This window comes from Octodon degus, unplaced genomic scaffold (assembly GCF_000260255.1).
Source record: "Octodon degus isolate 3935 unplaced genomic scaffold, OctDeg1.0 scaffold00015, whole genome shotgun sequence".
In the NCBI taxonomy this organism is placed as follows: domain Eukaryota; kingdom Metazoa; phylum Chordata; class Mammalia; order Rodentia; family Octodontidae; genus Octodon; species Octodon degus.
The window spans coordinates 1,141,338-1,161,933 of NW_004524591.1; the positions used below are offsets into that span (position 1 = coordinate 1,141,338).

At 38.8% G+C, this 20,596-nt stretch overlaps 1 protein-coding gene across 1 annotated transcript in view; it reads right to left on the bottom strand.

Annotated features, from left to right (window-relative positions):
• Dock4 (dedicator of cytokinesis 4) overlaps window positions 1–20,596 on the bottom strand; it is a 452,226-nt gene that overhangs the window by 86,497 nt on the left and 345,133 nt on the right. Inside the window, exons 24-26 of the mRNA XM_023709867.1 lie at window positions 18,742–18,869; window positions 16,404–16,538; window positions 5,851–5,949 (exon numbers count right to left, since the gene is read on the bottom strand). Of these exons, the coding sequence (XP_023565635.1) occupies window positions 5,851–5,949; window positions 16,404–16,538; window positions 18,742–18,869 (362 nt within the window). The remainder of the gene's footprint in view (window positions 1–5,850; window positions 5,950–16,403; window positions 16,539–18,741; window positions 18,870–20,596) is intronic.

Here is a 20,596-nt window from a genome sequence, read left to right on the forward strand (position 1 = left end):
ATATTTTGCTGAGTTTACATAACTATAATATTAAGATAATGGAACTTAACAAAAAAAGGGGATACAGATGAATGTCCATTTTGTATCTGTGTATTCAAGGTGGTTGGGATGGATATATGGTTGCGTTCTCTTGATGAATAGAGGGATTTGTTCTAATGGTGTTTGTAAATAGGATATCATGTCTGCATCTTGTACAGCAATTAACCACTAGGAAGAAAGTATGCAATGTGTTATTATTGAAACTGTCCTACCAATTTGATTTGAAACTGTCTCATTGCTATTTATTAATAAAATCATGGGAAAAAATAAAATAAAAATAAAAATGAGAAAAGGAGGTGCTACTTTGGAGAATTACTTTTTCTGTAGCATAAGAGGTTCAAACAAGAATATTCTTGTGAAAATCTTCCAAAATAAAACAAAATAAAAAGCCCTTTGTTCAAATAAACAAAAGAGCAGGAATAGTTGCTATGATTTTTTAAATTATCATAGACATTTATTCGTTTATAAATATTGAGTGCTTTACTATATGCCAGGTACTGGGTCAGGCACAGGGGATAGCTGGTAAGGCAGAAAACACTCCTATATTTATCTGCATAGCACACATACATAGGGTGCCTGTGCTAAGACAGTACAGTGCTTTCTAGGACCTGTGGCTTGGGAGTAAGAGATGGATGAGAATCCGGCAACCACAAAGGCATGCACACACTTTAGGGACCCAGATCAGCCTGGTTCAGGCAGAGGGACATTTCCAGAGAGTGAAGGGAGGTCTGCACTGCAAGGGGACCAGCAAGAAAGAGGATGAAAGATTATCAGGAAGAAGTAAAATGAATGAGGATGAAGAGAGCACAAGGAAATAAATGATAAATAAACAGGCATAAAGAAAAGCTTAAAGAAAAATCCCTCATACTTTTCTATGGTAATGAGCTCAGAAATTTACCCTAAGGGCAACATGGAGACATGGAGAGTTTTATGGAGATGTGGAGAGTCAGACTTGTGTTTTACGTGAGTATTCCATCAAAAGGGCTTTGTACTCACATATAATATCATGATATGACATTGGCACAAGACAGAAATCAGGTTTATGAGAGGGAATTGGTAAACACAGGAAGGGGAACTGTTAGACCATGAAACATGAGTTAAGATGTCTAGAAAATAAAACATCATGAGGCAGGTGGGCATATCAAGAGCAAGCAACAGAAGCGAGCCTTCTGGAAATGTTTCTTTTACTTATGATTTAGAGTAGAGTCAGATGTTATTTTTAAAATGTGGTATAAAATTTAAATATGCAATACCCTTGATGTGGGCTTAAAGTCAATTAAAGAAATTTAGAAATTATTATCACATTACAATCTATATCCTTAAAATTGAATCTTTAAGTTTTCTTGGAAATAATCCCAAATGGTCTTCAATCTTTTGAATGTGACATAATTATTTTTATTGAATCAATATATTCAAATAAAGACAATAAATCAAAATAATTATATAGAAAAAGATGGTTCTGCTGATGCAAGCAGAATTTTACTAAGAGGGCTCATTCATTCAACAAAGATTTTATATCCTAGGTCCTGTTCTTTCCAAAGACCTGCTTGCTACTCTCAAGGGGCCCACAGTCATGGGAAAATATAAGAAACAGCAAATCATTATACTGTATTATTGTATGACATCAGAGAAGGTGGACTATAGCCTGTGAAGGCTTTGTCAAGAAAGGCGTATCTGACTTGAAGTTTGTAGAATGAGCAGAAATTAGGTAAGGAATTAACAGGATTATACGTTTGAAAATGAAGTTGAGGTAGAATAGGCATTTCAGATAGAAGAGAATTATTCCGAAGAACTAACAATCATACACGGTTTGTTAGGAACATACAAGTAGTTTTAAGTGGCTGGCGCTCAGGATGGGTGGAAGGGGCTGGAGGATAATGCAGCTGGATGGACTGAGGACGGGGACACGGTGACAGACTGGACTCTGCCCTGAAGCTATGGCAAGTACTCACAGTTTTAAAGCTGAATTAAGCCTTTATCAGATGGGGTGTTTTGAGGGCTCATGGGCCAGTATATGGAGGACGATGATAAATTGTAACAGTGCTGCACTTCTAGAATTTGTATAATCTCACGCTTACAGCAAGACTCCCCATGGTTCTATATGAAAAGTCATATTCAACAAAGAACAGGAGGCTCAAGCTGGCTATGCATAAAATACCAAGGATATGGACAAAAGTTTAGCCCCAGGATAAGGTGGGTGTATAATAAAACACGACCGATTATAGAAGGAGAAAAAGTACCCAATCACTACCTAGTGTTGGCTTTTGTTCATTTTAAAATAATGTAATGTTCTGTGGAAGGAAAAATTAAATGCAGAGTGCCAGCCCTCGGGTCTTCACTCCCACACACTGTGCTCTGACACCGTGACTCATGCCACTCACTCGCAAGCACCCAAGGGCCAAGGAGGAAAAAGAGCTCTCTGTTCAAAAAGCCAGGAGCCACTTCACCAGCGACCCTCCAGACCCCTGGTTCTTCAGGCACAAATGCAGTTAAAGCACTATGCATCTTAGTAGGTATGTAACAACTTTATACTTTCAAAATATTTTTAGTGAACCACTGGAAAATGCTGACAGATCTTTGAACTGATAGGAATAAAGGAAAAAGCAGTGATGGTAAGGATAAAGAGAAACAAAGAATATAAATCTTCATGTGTAACTTGGCAGTATCAATTACAGCTTAAAGTGCGTGTATCCTAGGACCCAACCACTCCATTTTCATATTATGTAGTCTATAATAATAAGGGCATGAGTTCACAGAGATCTAAGCATATGCACATTTACTGCTAGACCCTTTCTGGTGGCAAAACCCAGAAGCATCCTGAATGCTCATCACATGGAGAATGGTTAAATTATGGACCATCCTTTTAATGCGATTCAGAAAAAGTGGTACTGGAATATGTAATATTCAAGAGACACTGCCATGCAGAAAAAACAATGTAAACAGTATAATTATACTGTTTTAAAAAGGTGTGGATGTAGACAGCACAAAGAGTAGCTGAGAAGGAAACACTGCCAAGCATTAACAATAGCTGCTTCTGGGGATTAGAACAGGAGTGGGGAAGTAAATGACATGTTATAGCTTCAGTGACTCCCACCAAAATTCATGTGGTAGAACCTTAATTCCTCACAGTGCATTAGTAGGAAGGCAGCTTCACAGGAGGCAGCTGGGCCACAGAGGCAGGGCCTTCATGAATGGCTCAACGCCCTTCTCACTGCAGCTTGTTTTCTACAGTGGGCTGCTACAAAGCAAGCTGACCCCTTGTGTGTGCTCTCTCTTTTGCTCATGTGTGTGCTCTCTCTTGCTTGTGTCCACTTGCACTTCTGCTGTACACTGTGAACTGCAGCAGTGTAAGGATCCTGCCTGGAGGTCAAGCAGATTCTGGTTCCATGCTTCGGGACTTGTAGCATTAGAAAACAGATAACAGGATGTGTATTCTGACTTATTTTCCCATTATATATCGCTTATTTTCCCATTATATATCACTACATTAATTTATACCTTGCCTTATTGATAATTCCCTTAATTTGTAACCTAAATGTGGGTATCAAAAATCCTTAAAACCCTCCCCGTGCTAATTTTGCCTTTCTCAGATGCCTTCATAGCTAGAAATGCCTTATTTCCATTAAAGACTTGAGAAATAAAATTTTACACAATTTGATAGCAAAGGTTTTGGCTTATGAAAGTTCATGGGAAAAGGTGAGTTCAGCTGTCTGAGCGAAGAACTGTGCATGTTAATAGAATTCGCAGCTTTCTCAATTGCTTGGGATAATAATAACATCCATCAATCACAGGAGCGCATGAACTGCTGGTGACGCTGCAGAAATGTTTAGCGGCACAGCTAGCTTATGGCTGTTGGGGTGGGAAGTGTTCTGTAACTGTTAACCATCATCACTGTCATCTGTATCTTGAAATACCCCTGTAACTTCATTATTTATATGCACTTAGTAAGAGATTGTTCCATTAGCCTGGATATCCCCAGTATCTAGTCCACATGGTTAATACTTGTTGAGTCAGATAACTGACATCCATCATACAATAATGGGGCCTGCCCTGTGGTGTCCTCTTGAAAGGAAAATGAGCTAACATTAATCAGCTGTTCAGAATAGTGCCAGGTGAATATTAAATTCTACATAAAATGTTTAGTGTTAGGATCCTCAGTTTCATAACTAAATAGCAACGAAGTCCAAAGTGGCCGTATAACTTTTTGGTCTCATTATTTATTGATTGACCTGAACTATTTGCAGTCTCTCTCCTTCCTAGAGGGAGTATTCTGTTTCACTGTAGATCCCACATATTGTATACTATGCTATAATATACAATATGTGAATCATATTATCATTCTGGATGGAGTTGGAAGAATTCTGACTTTCAGATCAATAATTTACCATCACTAAATAATTCTCCTTTGAAGGCCCAGCTGATTCTGAAGAGGGAAGCAGATGTCCTTTGAAAAGGTGTGCCAGAGACTGACATAAAGTCTACATAAAACACTTCACTCATTATTTCCCCTTGCTTTATTGACAATGTGAATATTAAAGCATGAAACTCAATCAATACCTACGTTAACTAAGTTTCCTAATTTATGCTTCACTGCTACTTCTTAATTCTCAGGCTCTGTAAAAATATGTAGTGTTTTTATGGGAAGTCTTGAAATATGAAGTCATAGACTTCTTAAGTAAAATCTAATTATTCCTCAACTGTGTTAAATAGTCAATTTCTGATGAAAGGAACCCACAAAGTTATCTTCCTTTTGATGCATGGAGTTTTGTATTTCGAGTCAGTAAGTTCTGAGGCCTTTTATGTATTTTTAATCCTATACTCAAGATTGAACATCAGAATGAAAAATATGATGCCATATGCCAATTAGTTAATGATAGAAAGATTGTATTTGCCCCAAATCATTCTTTTTTTTATATAACTCAGCTTGTCAATTGCTTCAAGGTAATAAAAAGATTCTTCTGAGTTCATACAATATCTTCCAGGCACTTTAAAAATCACTAAAGGACCTTATGTAACATCTTCTCAAAATATCTACATGTCTTCCCCTAAAGCAACCCTGGCAGCATCACTAGCCTTGTCCTATAACTTTCCACCACCAGCACTGAAGCAGTGCCCAATCTAATGGCTTCTAAATGCAAAGTGTTCAAGAAGCTGAGGAGATGAAAGAAAATAAAAGTAATTAAGAGCAGATGACAGGTCATTCTTCTGAGGATAATCAACTTCTAAGCTCTTAGTGATACTGTAAAGGAATCACTAGAATTCTCCAAATTTCAGCAAATATAGAATTCTTATAAACCTGGTATTCTTATTTTCTACTTAATGTCAGCCTGCCAGACTACCAAAGCATATTGATTAGATGATAGCTGACAAAGAATATCAAATACAACTCTGCCTCTCCAGCCAGACAGTTGTAGTCAAAACTTCTCATTATGGCTTTAAAAGGATAAAACCAGTCAATATGGCTCCACTCTCCCTTTACATTAAGGCCGTGGCTCTAGGTACACTTAGCTAGAGTTAGCCGATTTGCTTTTTACTCCTTCACTTTGTCACTGTTTCTAGTTTGCTGAACTTTTATGATAGGTGTTTAAAATCCTATTTCCTTTTCCAAAAGAAGGGTTAATTGCTTCACTAGAGTACAGAAATCTTACAGAACCAATACCGATGAGCAGATCTGTGAACAAAGCTGAAAAAAATAGTTTCAAATTTAATGGAGAGATGCAACATATCAATAAACAATCTGAATAGTAATGAGTAAGAAGAGAATCAATAACAAAACATAAATTAAAGGAAGTAATTTAAAATGTCACTTACCTTTAGTTCTTCCTTTGTATTAAAACTATCAAGAAGTTGTTGATAATGTCTATCTGTCATTTGTCGTAACAGGGACAGGAGACAGGCCACAAATTCCCCCTAATTAAAAAAAAAGTTGTATTTTTTTGAGGAAGGACATAAAAGAACATCAGTAACTTCCTAAGAACTACCCTCAAAGAAAATACTTAAAAGACTCATTGTGATACAAATTCATCATGTGATGTCTTAATCTAAATTACTCATAATATCATAGCCACAGTTTTTCTTTGTGGTGATTATTATTTACTTGGGATATATACATTTTCATATTTAAGATGGATGTTTTTACTTGGGCAGAAGCTTTTTTACTTGGGAACTAACTCCATGCATTTATGGACATAAAACTCATGACAGCTTACTGAGCACTTAAAATACTTCCACTCACTGCATAATTTAAGGCATGCTTGGTGACGATGTAACACTTAAAGAAGTTAAAGTGTGGGTCCAAATGGGCTGCAAGACTTGCTCCAAGCCACAGAAGTGGGGAGCAGCAGGACTGGAGCTATCAATCTGCAGGGCTTTTTCATTCCAAAGCTCTTCCTGTAACTTCATGCTCCAGTTTTAATTCCTGTGATTTCCCACCTCTCACCAGAGTACAGAATGTTTGTTCCAAAGTTCTTTAATGGTTTTAAGTTAAACTATTCTTTGTGCTTGAGCTTCTATGATTGGCTCCTACAAAGTCCCATTCGTAAAAACCGCAAATGAAAAAATACGCACAGAATTTTCTAGATTTGAAGGCTTACATAAAATTTCCATCCCTTACATTTCCTAATTCACATGCAATTTAAAAAAAATTTGTGTGTGATACTAGAGATTGAATGCAGAGACTTCAAACTGAACTATACTCCCAGCCCAATTAATTAATTAATTAATTAATCAATCAAATTTTGGAACAGGGTCTTGCTGAGTTGCTAAGTTGTACAGAATGGGATCAAACTTTCAGTCCTTCTTCAGCCTTCCAGAGTGCTGGAAGTACAGATTATGTCTGCTAAAATTCTTTTGTTTACAGTGTAACCATTTTTACTCAGCAAAGAATTTATCTACTTTTAAGTAGAGTAATAACATTTAAAACAATATGAACACAACAGGAGAAGCAATCAGTGGTAACTAATTGTAAATTTACAGAAGTGCAATTTAATTGGCAATTGGTTTCTTTGAGTTTACTTGGGAAGAAACAATAGGCTCACATGTGAAATTAGAGACTAAAAACTCTGAGAAGTAGAATTCTTTGAACTGAGACAGATACCATCGGTTGCCTGAAGATACGGCATTGTGGCCATGTCAGGAAAGCAGAGATTCAGGTTCATTCTTTGCATGTGGACAGTAATTTCCAACAGACAGATGTAAGGTATTCATGTACATTGATTAATAGTTCAGTAGTAACTAGCGTGGCTAACAGAACTATGCCCAAAGCTCAGTGCATTACTTTGCTAATGAACAGTGGTTGATAGTTCACACAAGTGGAACATTTGAAGAAAAAATATTAATAACATAGTGCGTGTATGCAAGGAAACAACCCAGGGCTCAGAAAATAACTATCTGAAAGGACTGTAAGAACATCCCAACTGTTCACATAGGACTGCCAGAAGAAGTAAACAGATGTAAGATGTGAGATGAAGTTTCACCAAATGGGGCGCTACAGAGAAAGATTATTACACTTGCTATTCTCTACAATAAATCATGCAGAAAGCTAAGGGAAAAGAAGAAAAGGTCTGTGAATTATAGGGCAACTTTAAGAAGCAGAATATATATGTCATTTGTGGCTCTGAAAAGAAGGAGAGCAGAAAAAGTAACTGAAGACAGAAATGGGGCCCTCAAATCCCTTAAAACCTTTTGACGGAAATACTGAAGGAGCTCTATAAGCCTAAGCACAAGAAACACCAAGAAAGGAGCACACTAAAGAACACACTTTAATTGCTCGTACATAGTGATACGGAGAAAACCTTAACATCGCTCAGAGAAAGACACTTTACATACAGTAACAGAAATAAAGAGGAGTGAAGATTTCTCTTCAGAGAATAAAAGCTAAAAGAGGGTGGAACAACATCTTCAGAGTAATAAAAAGGAGGAGGAACTATGGCAAGTACCAACTAAGGATTTATTATCCAGTGAACTATTTTTCAAAAATGAAGATAAATGTGCTGGGGATGTATCTCAGTGGCACAGCACTTGCCTAATATGAACATGTCCCCTCAATACCAGGAAGACAAAGTACAAAAGAAAGGCCAGTTCAGGCATGTTAAGGCTTAGTCACTTATTTTCAAACTGTACGAAAGGTTCTATGCAAAATGTTAAAGGCAAGAAAAAAAATCAAAGGGACACAGATTTGAGAGGAATTTTTAAAAAGCTATCTTAGTCAAAGACAACAGATTTAGGCACATGAAAAATGCTACAGAATTCACAGTTACTAGAATTAAGAGATTTTATCAGTGTCCCAGAAAATGAGATCAATGTTCAAAAGTTGAGTTTTACATCTACATACTAGAAATGAACAGTGAGGAATTAACATTTAAAGTACTATTCACAATATCATTAAAATTTGAAATACTGATATGTATGACAAAGTGTCCAATCTGCACACTGAAGGCTACAGAAGACTGATGTAAGAAATAAAACAACACACAAATAAATGGAGAGATATATACCATACTCATGAATTAAGATTCAGTACTGTTAAGATGTTAGTTTTCCTCAAATTGAATGCAATTCCAATCAGTATTCCACAAAACTTTGCTGGCTGCAGAAACTGACAAGTTGATTTTAAAATTTATATGTAAATGCATTAGTCAAAATAATTTTGCAAAAGCGGAGCAAAGTTGAAGCACTTATCATCTCTAATTTAAGATTTACTGTAAAACATGGTAATTGCAAGAGTATATTAATAGTGTTAAAAACAGAAAAATACGTAACTAGAACAAAATAGTCAAACCAAGGAATTTTCTGGATGTCTACCAACAAATGAATAAATAAAGATATTGTAATACTGTATATCTATACAATGGAACTCTACTCAGAGATGAAAAAGGAATGGCTTATTCTTGGTTCCTGTATTTGTGCTTTCTTTTTTTTTGTGTGTGTACCAGGGATGGTGCTCAGGACCTTGAGCTTGCCAGGCAGGGGCTTATGCCACTGAGCTATCTCCCTGGCTAAAGGAATGATTTATGGACAAAGATGAAACTCATGAAATAAGCCACAACACCCCTGGCGTCTGTCAAGGAAAAACAAAAGCCAAGCAACTCTAATAATAACAACTTACTATATGCTACCATTCATTATGGAAAATGCCAAATGAAGCTACAGTAATAGATAATTTAATACAAAAAGCAGGCCAGTAGTTGCTTGGGAGAGGAATGAGGCAGATGGAATAAAGAGGGACATAATACTTTTGTGAGTGGTGCGCACGTTCATTACCCTGATTATTGGGAAGGCATATAAGCACAGGTACCTGTATCAAAACATATCCAACTGTACACGTTAAACATGTAAATTTGTTATGGCACAATCATAAATCAATCAAAGTAAAAAGACATGGGAAAACACTAACTTATGGACTGACATTATCTGTGGATTTCATTCTTTATTAACATGCTGGGTAGACATTACCAATTTCATATTACAGATAGTTGTCTGTTATGGCTGAGAAATTTATCCCAAGTTTCACAGCTAGACAATGACAAAATTGGGGCATGTAATAGGTCGTCTCTGGCTCGGTGAGTCTGTGATTCAGTGACTCATTTTCCTAGTTCCCAAACTGCTTCGAGTTTAGAAAAGAAATGTGCTTTGAGTTTACAATTTACACATTAAGTATATTAGAATCTATTGTTGACCAAGGTCCATATTTATCAACCTAATTGCGTCTCAATTTAAAAATGCACATCTAGTTGGTAGAGACCCATCTACTATTTGGCATTTGCTTTTTCAGTATCTTACTTATATAACTTTTAATATACCTACTAGATTAATACTCTTAAATATCTAAGCCCAGCATCCTATGAATAGTGAGACATTCTGAAGTCTGAAACATTACATGCTATTTTAATAGTTTTAGTAAGAGAAAAACTCAATAGCAAATGCACTTTCACCAAGTCTTTACAGCTGGTGCATATGGGTGACTACTTCTTTGAATCTCAGTTATTAATCAGGTATTTTTTTTATCTGGCTTAGGCTCAATGTAAGTAATATATCATTCTGATAGATAATTGTTGGAACATTTATGACAGGTAGCCAATCCCAACAACTCCCTCTACAATTCACTTTTATTTATTCATTTAATCTATTTAGAAACTCCATGAACATTCAACCCTGTTAAGTGGAGTTACTGTCCAATATTTTACCGACACATTATTCAACCATAATGTAATTTTATTTATTTTTAAGATATGTTATGAATGTGTCCATATTCCTCACAAGACTTTAAACTCACAATTTCTTATAAAGAATGAGTACAAAAACATCACTGGATAAAATACTTAGTTTGAATGTGGCAATTTCCTAATAAACTGCCTTTAAAACTGCAGTCTTCACGGCTTAGGTCCTTCTAAGCACAGACTGAGTATAACGGGCATTTCCATCCATAACTGTCAAGATATTAGATGACTACACCAACAGTCTTCAAGAACCTTCTATTATAAAGATGCATGACTTGCTGCAGATATTTCTTACAAAATTCTCTTGCGTGTCATTCCTTTCCTCTTCTCCCACTATGGGCTTCCTTTCCAAGCCTGTGGTGAGTGAAGACTCCAGGTAGCACCCCAGAGTGTCTGTCTTAGCAGGCCTGTGTGGGCTGCCTCACCTGCACTGTAAGGGTTACTCAGAAGAATTATTTGCAAAGGCGCATTTATAAAGTATAAGGAACTTTAGAGTCCAATTAGTTGAGGGTGTGAAGCAAATGGCTCTGTATGCTGCTTTATGCAATCTGCTTCTATGTACAATTAGATTTTTCAAAGGAACAGATTATAATGCCCCTCCCCCCAAGCTGGAGAAAATGTTTTAAAGTTTAAAAAACACTTGGTAGAAGAACAAAAAGTGTAATCCTTTTAAATAGCAAGAAAAAGGCTACTGCTGTCTGGAATTAGAATATAGTGGAAACCAGTCCTTATACTGAAGCTACTGAGAGAGCACAGGAGAAATTCGTCATGACAGGCTCGTGGGATGCACTTTCATTCATAGTGTATCCACTTAGCATGGACATACATCACATAGTATAGAATATAACATGTAATCTACTGTATAGTATGTATAACATATACATATATATGGGCATCTGCCTGTAAAGGCTGAACGTGCTCATGAAGGACTGCCAAGCAGAGCCCTAGTTGAGCAAGCCTGTTCTCTACAAGAAAATCAGACAGATCTTCAATACCCAGCGGAAGAGACTTTGTGAATGGTAAGCACATATTTCTCACCACTGAATTAGTTATAATCACAGCTATCATTTCTTCAACAATAATAGTAATGTGACCACTAATGTTAATACAATAACTAATGATTAAAACTTATTCATTAGGTCACAGAGTGGTGGAAGATTTTCACAAATTCGATGAAATCCTCACATTAACTTGGGTATATGAACAACTGCTTTCTCTTTTAAAGACAAAGAGACAGAGGTAGAGACATTAGTAACCTGAGCAACACCCTACAGTATATGAAACAGCGAAGTAGGAATCAGACTACAACTACCTGTCGAAGTCTCAAAGCATAAAACCAAAGATGCCACATAATTTGGATGTGTTTCCTAGGCATTTCATCTCACAAACCTTTAAGAGCTTCTAACATGTAAAAAATACCACAGTTGAGTGGAGAAGGACTTGATGGGATTTTTCTACAGCTCAGTCACCCTGAGTTGTCACCCTGTCTGCCCATGCTCCATATCACCACCAAGTGGACTCTCTGCCTCTTGTGGTTTCTTGGCTTGTACTAGTTATGAATTTTAATGTGATGGCCTCCAGGCCACACACACCCCACAAACAGGAGTGCAAGACACCTGCAATATGGACACAAGCAGTTCGGTAGTGCCAACTGTGACCTCAGGCAGTCTTTAGCCCCGCCTAGCATTTCCTACAATTCTGTTTCCTGCGCCATAATAATTTCAGAATTATCTAAGCTCTTTAAGCCATTAAAAAGTAGCTATGAAAGCTATAATGAAGGAGACTTCCTTCCTCTTCTAGGGTGAAAGGGCAGGTGGACTCCTCCTTATTCTTCCAGCTGAGCACAATAAACAAACTGTGTGTTACAGAACACACAGACGACTTTAAAGTGCAGAAGAGGCAGACTGGCCCCAAAACTCTGACCTCAAAGAGCAACATGTACTGAGTTCTCTAGGTTGTCTTTTTGCCTCACATATCCCACACTAGGAGCTGAAGAAGGAGGTCACCCTGAAATACCAACGTTTTTATTTCCCATTAGAAAAGCCTTAGTGGAAGCCTACTCTATAGCCAAAGGACCAGCAAATGAGGAGGCTAGGAAGACAACAGTTTTGGTAATAACTGTTCTACTCTAGCTAAACACTACAAATCTGGCTTCACTGACACACCTTCAAGGTGAAGTGGGGGGGACAGGCTTTTACCCCTCATGAGGCTGTAACCAGATGCCCAACTCTCCTGACCTCAGCTAGAGAAAGTCTGATGGGGGAGCATGGGCTTTCACCCCCAATGGGCAGTGCTGGTGACTACAATGGGGGGAGCCTTGGCTGCTAATCCACTGGCAGGAACAAGTCACACTTTCTCTTTTCCACTGGGTAGCATTAGAGGAGACCTGCTGGGGAGCCCTGAGTTCATTTTGCTTGGACAGTTATTAAGGCCATTCTCATGACGGTGCCAGTAGAGATCAAATGCTGGGCCAGAGCTCTCCAGCCCTAGCCCACATCACAGGGAGCTGTCTTCTATCAGGGGTCAGTGGAAGACCTTGGCTTCTACCTCCTGGCTATAATAAACTGACATCCTCTCCTTCTATGGAGTGATATCACATAGAGCCAGTAAAATGAAGACTCTTGTAATACAGAAATGCTTAAATCTCAAATGAAAATCATCCATTACACCAAGATTCAAGATCTCAAACTGAATATAAAAAGACTATCATCAGATGTCAGCAATGAGCTGACAGAAGTGCTAAAATGATTGGATATATCTTATACAGAAATTAACTTAAAAGTGGTTCGGGGACTTAAAAGTTAATTATAAAGTTATAATATTTCAAAGAAAAAATGAGGTAGTAATCTTTAGGATTCAGGACTAGACCAAGAGTTCTCAGAAGGATTTCTTTTTCTTGGCTGGCTCAGTCTGCCTTAAGGGTGGGTCTGGTAAAGCATGGAACTGGGTCAGGCTGAGGCAACATTTTACATTTCACAGTGGCTACCCAGAGAATGATTTACATTTGTACCTTACGGATGCTAACTAAGAGAAAGAGGTTTTAGTCAGCCTTAACTCATGTTTCTTTACCAACATGTAATTAATAAGTTTAACCTGTGACCTTGAAAAATTTAAATAAAACATACCTCGTCCTGCTGGGGAAAGAAAAAAAGAGTTCTCAGATGTGGCACCAAAAGCATGACCCATAAAAGGAAAAATTAATAAACGAACATCTGGATGGTTCATCTCCACAGTCAACTTGTAAGAGATTAGTAGAACACACTTCTGGGTGTGTGCGGTGGGTCATGGGGCTGTGACCTGGGGACTAAATCTGGTTGCTAGATACTTCTTCTCTAGTACTCTTTCCCTGTGCTCTGCCACACCCTTCCAGCCTGATGTTTCTGCCCTGGAGCCAGCTGACTACACACAGAAGTCTCTGAAATCCTGAGGCAAATAAACCTCTCCTCCTGTAAACTGTGGGTGTCAGACATGCGTCTGTGCAGTGGGAAAGCTGAGCAATACAACTTCACTGAAATGAAAATGAAAATGATTTTGCAAACCCTTTTAAGAGGATGAAACCAGCTACAGAAAGAAAATATCTGTATGCCCCATTATTGAATAATGAACTATATAATGAATAGAATATATAAAGTACTCTGAAAATTCAACAGTAAAAAAGTAATTTGGTTAGAAAATGGGTAAAAGACATGAAGACACATTTCAGTGAAGAGGATGTATAGGTGGTAGATAATTATGTGAAAAGACATAAGCATTCCACTAGCCACTGGGGAAAGGCAAATTAAAACCACAGTGGGATATACCTATCAAAATGCGCCCCCCATTGAAAAACAATGGTGACACCAACGCTGATGAGGGCTTTGCCAAATTGGAACATTCACACTGCGTGTATTTTCCATTAAGGAAAAAAGTTTGGCAGTTTCTTAAAAAAAAATTAAACATGCAACTACCATTTTACTTACTGTGTGGAACTTTACAAACAGAAATAAAGGCTTATGTCCCATAAAACCCTACATGCAAATGGTCCATTTGCTTTACTAATGATAGCTTATATCTGGAAAGAACTCAATGACCTTCACTGGTTAAACCCACTGTGGTAAATCTGTGCCAGGGAGCAATATTTGGCAATAAAAAGAACTACCGATACATACTGCACCAAGATGGCTCTCTAGATAATTACACTAAGTTTTAAAAAAGCCAACTACAAAAGGCCATACACTATATGAATATGAATATATATAGTTCTCATGCTCTTGAAATGTTAAAATTACAGAAATGGAGAACAGAGTTGTGGTTGGCAGGGGTTGAGGAGGAGATAGAAATTGAAATGAAGTGGGGTCTGGCTACAGGCCTCTTGGTGTGGCGGAGGTATTCTGCATCTTGACTGGACTACTGCCAACATCCCAGTTGTGGTACTGTCCTATCTATAACTCTGCAAGAGGTTACTACTGAGGAAACTGGGTAAAAGCAGTAGGACATATTTGTATTACTTTTTCTAATGGATACACCTCTAAATTTATCACAAAACAAAATTTCAGATTAAAAAATAATGAAAAGCTAAACAAAAAGTTGAAAACAAGAAACTCCAAAGCTTTAAACCCCAAACCCTAGGGACATGAGGCGTATCAACACTGTGTTCTGAGCATCTACTATGGTTCGGGTAAGCACTGAGTACACGAAGCAAACCCACAGAGAGGGTAGCATCTCACAGAGGAGATCCCCGCAGACCAACGAGAAGCTGGAATTTACTTCTTTTTAAATGAGGTAGTGTGTGCAATATTACATAGGAAGCTTTTTTTTTTTTTTTTATTGTTTTAAAGCGTTTACTAAAGTGTTTAACTTCACTTCTCCAAACCAGAGTTAGGTTGCTTCAAGTAAATCTTAGAGCTTGCAAGAGATTAACTATATAGGGCCAGCAAGATGGCTCAGTGGACTAAAGTGCCTGCTTAGGCAGAGTGCAGGGACCCCGGTTCGATCCCTGGCACCACAAGCCATGAGGGCCCCACCCCAGGTGTGCTGAGATAGCAACTGAGACTGAGTGTGGCAGCGTGCTTGTAATCCCAGTGCTTGGGAGGCTGAAAAGAGGAGGACCACTTCAAGTCAAATCTACATAGTTAGACCCTGTAGACCCTGTACTAAAATACATTTAAAAGAAAACAAAAAGAAAAAGAAAACAGATTTACGACATTACCAGGTGGACATCAGGGAACAGCTGACCTCAGCAGGAAAGCCACCAGACTTATTTCATATGCAAAAGTAAAAACTATTTTCATCAGGGCCTAGGAAAACCTCCTACGAAATGCAGTTTCATAGAACACTATTGGCAAAATTGATGGCAAAAGGTCAACACTTTTGAAAATCATTTACACCTAAGAACTTTAGCATCTACTGTTACTTATTAAAATGATACTACTTACTTGAAAGAATATTCTTAATAAAGGCACAAAGTGTTTTTGGATCAACTGAATATGAGTTCTAAAAAGAAATATGTGTGTGTAACGACATGTAACATAATGTTCAAGATCAGTAGGAGAAGGCTGTCCTAAGGTGCACACGGTCCTGGGACTGAGTGCTAGCACTACAAAGATAAATGAATAAAGTACATGCACATACATATTTATAAATATAGTGGTGCAAATGTAAAATTATCAGTAATAGTACTTAACGTTTTACATGAATCATGTCATACTTAACTCCTAAGACAGTGGAGCCTGAAGGCCCCTTAGCATTTGCCAGCTGAGTTCTCATTCCACAGCTGAAGAAGTGAAGGTCCTGACTAGAATGACACTCAGGGCCTCGGACTCCCATTACTCTATTTTACTATTCTTGCCTCTTCACACAATTTTACAGTTGAATCAAGAATGGAAAGTTATCAAGTTCACTACATAAATAAAGGCATCGATCAAATTAGGCAAAGTAAGAACTAATTAGGTTTCCAAAATCAAAAGCTGCTGATGGCAAGGACTTTGAACAAACAGGATTCCCGTCCTAGATCTCTTTGAAATTGAAGACAACCTCACTTACATTTGAAGTGTTCATAGATCACTCTCCAGGGCCTGACGCTAGTGTCTCACAGCAGCCCACCCCAAAGCCACCAAAGCGTTAAGAAACACGAGGCCTGCTCTGGTGCCACTTGCTTTATGATCTTACAGTGACATCCTGGAACTGGAGCCGCATGGCAGAGCTGGACGGCTGAGGGCGACTGGTGATCTCCAGGATGGTCCTCAGCAGGATGTCCAGCAGGCTGGCCACTATCACGTCTATTTCCTCCAACACAGACTTTTCCTTAAGAGAAAAAAATAATGTATGCAGTGAATTCTGGCTTAATATATAATGTACCTTAATCCCCCTTGAATGACAAAGGAAAAAAAATCCACTTCCAAATAAAAAACCAAAGACTCTGAGACACTGGACATCACCTAGGTGACTGACCACATTATGGCGAACAAAGGCTTAGAGAAGTTACCAGCTTGCCCAAGACATACTACTTGGCCGTGTCAAGGACAATGGAGATATAGATAAAAAGGCAGAGTGATGCCACTGAGAGTAAGGGCACGTGACCCTGGGTCAGTCAGTTCACCTCTTGGCCAGATTCCTTCCTGAAGGTTTCTCCTGGCTTTTAAAGTCTGAATTTCCCCGATTCCCAGTTGTGCTTACATTTACGTTTCTCAGCAGCACTGGAGTCACACAGGTCATTTCCCAAAACACTGTGCAAAAGACTATTGCTATGAAATGAGGTTTAAAAAATCCTGCATGTAGATATTAGGAAAAAAAAAGCCACCGGTCAAGATGACAACCTTAGTGACTGAGTGGTATCAGGTTCTGTGGCTGGGGCAGTAAGTGCCTTCCCGAAGCACCGTTAACACTGCTCAAGCCTCCACAACATGAGAAGGGAACTCAAACTGCTCTGCACTCACTGCATGCAGAACCTGGGCTCCTACTGTATCTGCAGCACACAAATTCCAGTAAAAATATTTCCTGCCAAGGAGATGGTTCCTTGCAAAGAATCCTTTTAGAAACCACGAGTTCAAAAGGACCTTTCGCCTATAACTTTAGGATAAACTTTCTTACATTTACAAAAAAATTACAAAGGTTCTCCCTCAGTGAAATGATTTTTGCTCTAAATTCCTAACCCACTAAATCCAAAATCTGACTACAGCTTTTAAATTGAAGTAGGTACGAGCCATACCAAGAACTCGCCTTTCTCGTCACTGATACTTGGTTTTATGTTGCAAACAATCTAGCTCACTCTTTTCCCCCCTTAAGCTTCTTTTTATGAATACATGTTTGCAGTACCCAGCAACTGTATCCATCCGTGGGAAACTGGTACATGTACATATAACATATCTTAATACTTTCTGTTTCTCCTTCCTTTCCCTTCTCTCTAGCTTACTTTTTGCCTACAGCAATTATATTTGGAAACACATTCTAACCAGGCTGGCTTACCTATTTGTTGCTGCCACATAGGGAGGGAGAACTACAATGGAACAGCGCTATGCCCAGCTTCAGATCATCCCTGACACCTGGTCGTTGGGTGGTTCAAACCCAACTGTCCTTCCCATGCAGGGCCCTCTTACAACAATTAGGCGCAGAGCTGCTACCCTTTTCTTCTCAAATGCCAACTCAATTTGCCCTCCTCTGGGGTCCCCTTCCAGCTCTTTGGAAGCTGGTCAGAATAGGCACAAAATAGGAAATCATAGCACAGAGGTAACCAAGAAGCAGAGAAACAGGACTCTCAGTACTCGTGGCCAAACTCTTTTCCCAATGAATGCAATGTTTAATTAACAGCTATAGATTGACAGAATTGGAGCAGCACATGCTAGCTATGTGGATTTTACATCCAGCCCCTGAGCCATGAACATGAGAACACACCGTGAGTTGTCCCATGTAGCAGCAAGCACAGCGTTTTCCTCACTTCGCAGTGCACCCACTATTATACCTGCACTGCACCAAGGGTCCTGCACCCTGAAAGGTAGCCCCAAAGTCACAACAACTTAGACATTACACATGGGGCTGAGGCATGGCTGAAGTGCAAGCTTGCCTATGTTCCCAGGGGCTGTGCCTGGCTGCCACAATCTCCTCAGGACGAGGCCCAGGGGATAGGGCTGAGCTCCAGGGATCAGCGTGCAGCTCTTCACAGAAAAGACCCAGGGACTTCACTGCACAAGCAGTCAGTTTCCCCTGCCCCAGAGCCTGCATCACAGCAAGATTAAAGACACACGTGGGAAGCTTTGAGGGTTCACATCTCCTCATTTGCTATTCAGTTCTTCCTTGAAACACAAGTTGAGGAATCTCAGGTTAGTCAGGGTTATAGCAACCCCACGAGGTTAAGACTGCTTCCGAGAAAAAGCAGAAAGTCTAGCCCAGCTGCAAACAGCAGCGAGTCTCCCAGGGTTCCTCTTGAGCATGGTTTCTCTGAAGATGTTTAAAATTTTATTTTCAGAAGCCATTTGATGAGGACTACAAACTATGACCTGTATTTACTTACTGAGCTATTTTTCTTGATGAGACAAAATACGTTGCTAAGGATACGCGCACACATGATCAGGTCCTTCTGTTCTTGCAAGTGGATGTGGAGGTGATGTAACACGACTGGCAGGAGAATGTACCGGGAATCTGAAGAGAGAGGAGTCATCAGTGTCACAGCTGTTAAGAGTCCCACGCAAACCTCCGGTGAATCCTCATCTACTTTTTAACTCCATTTTAAAATTCTTGAATTGTTAACGCAGAAGTACTGGCTCTACACAGTTGATACTTAAAAACAGCAGGCCCTTTCCCAAAGACATGATGCCTGCACTCCAGATGCCTCTGACTTTTAAGAATTGAGATAAGTTTTGTTGCTTCCAAGTGTTTGTTTTACCTTCAGGTTATTTTTTTTTTTTTACCTTCAGATTTCTAAATCAAATGTTTCTCTCACATTTCCTGATTCACATTAAGACAGATGATCTGCTAACTTCTTAGTATCACAGGTGAGGGATTCAGCTTTTTATCTCCTTCCCTTTTTCCCTCTCTCTCAAAATAGTTACATCACAATTTCTGGGTAAGTGAACATGTGGCTTTACTCTCACTCTGACTTCTAAATCTCTGTACATGACCAGATTCTTGCCTTGTTTGTTCTGGTTCTAAAGCTGTTGAGAAATTACTTTTATTCACGGGAGTTCAACATTTGATACCAAGTGCTTTGTGCAGCCCTCTCAATTTATAAACTCAGGACTGGACCTTCAGCTTGGGAACTTGCCTTGAATTATTGCTATTTTCATCCCACAAGTTTTCGGCCCTCTGTTTGAGGTATCAAATATATTTGCACTGTGAATCTCTGAATCTCTTGAACTACCTCTTATTTTTCTTGAATATTTTCCCAGTGTTTTGCATAATTTTCTGGGTGGTTTCCCTTTACCTTCCACCTCTTCTATTCAATTTTCCTATTTTACTATGCTATATATTTCATTTCCACGAGCTTTCTTACTCTCAGACAGTGCCATGGATATGTAACCTGTGTAGTGACACAGATCTCTGGGCTCAGAAAGGTATCATACTTTGGTAAGTGCTCTATGGCTTTCTTTAAGTTCTCAATAAGTTAATAACCATAAGGGCTGGGGAGGTGGCTCAGTAGAATAAGAGCTTGCCTGGCAAGTATAAAGGTCAGAGTTCAATTCCTGGTTCCACCAAAACAAACAAACAAACAAACAAACAAACACCCAACATAAAACAAAACCATAGGCCTTGCATTTCCATGAAGCAGCCATTTCTGTCTCTCTGTTCTCTTTTCACAGCTTCCCATTCTTGTTTGATGGATGCATCATCTTTTTTCTTTGTCTCTGGCTATCAGAGATATTCTGAGACTATTGGGGGGAAATCATCTTTTTCTTTCATTTCATTATGTTCTTTGTCTTCACTCTGAGCTCTGCCTTTCATGTTATAGTTTTTCATTGTCTGTTCATCTTCATAAGTGAAAACTAAAAGGCTAGGCATAAGCACGCCCATACACATCTCATATAGACCATAATATCAGATCTTGCAAACAACAAATCTAGGTAGGTTCGTGTTTATTTTAGAAGACAAATGAGTTTCAGGCATTAGGTAGGTAGAGTGAGGCTGCCACTACTGTGTGCTTCAGTTGGAATTCAAGCTGCTTAGATACCTTTACATTTATGGAAGAAAGCGAATCTAGTTAAAAGCCTTCCCACAGGGAAAAGTCCAAGCCCCAGTGGCTTTGCTAATGAATCCTATCAAACATTTGTAGAAGAAAATTTCACAGAAAATAAAACAGAAACAACTTATTAGGAGACCAGTATTACCTTGATGCCACCATCAGCTGTATAAGACAAGAAAACGACAGACTG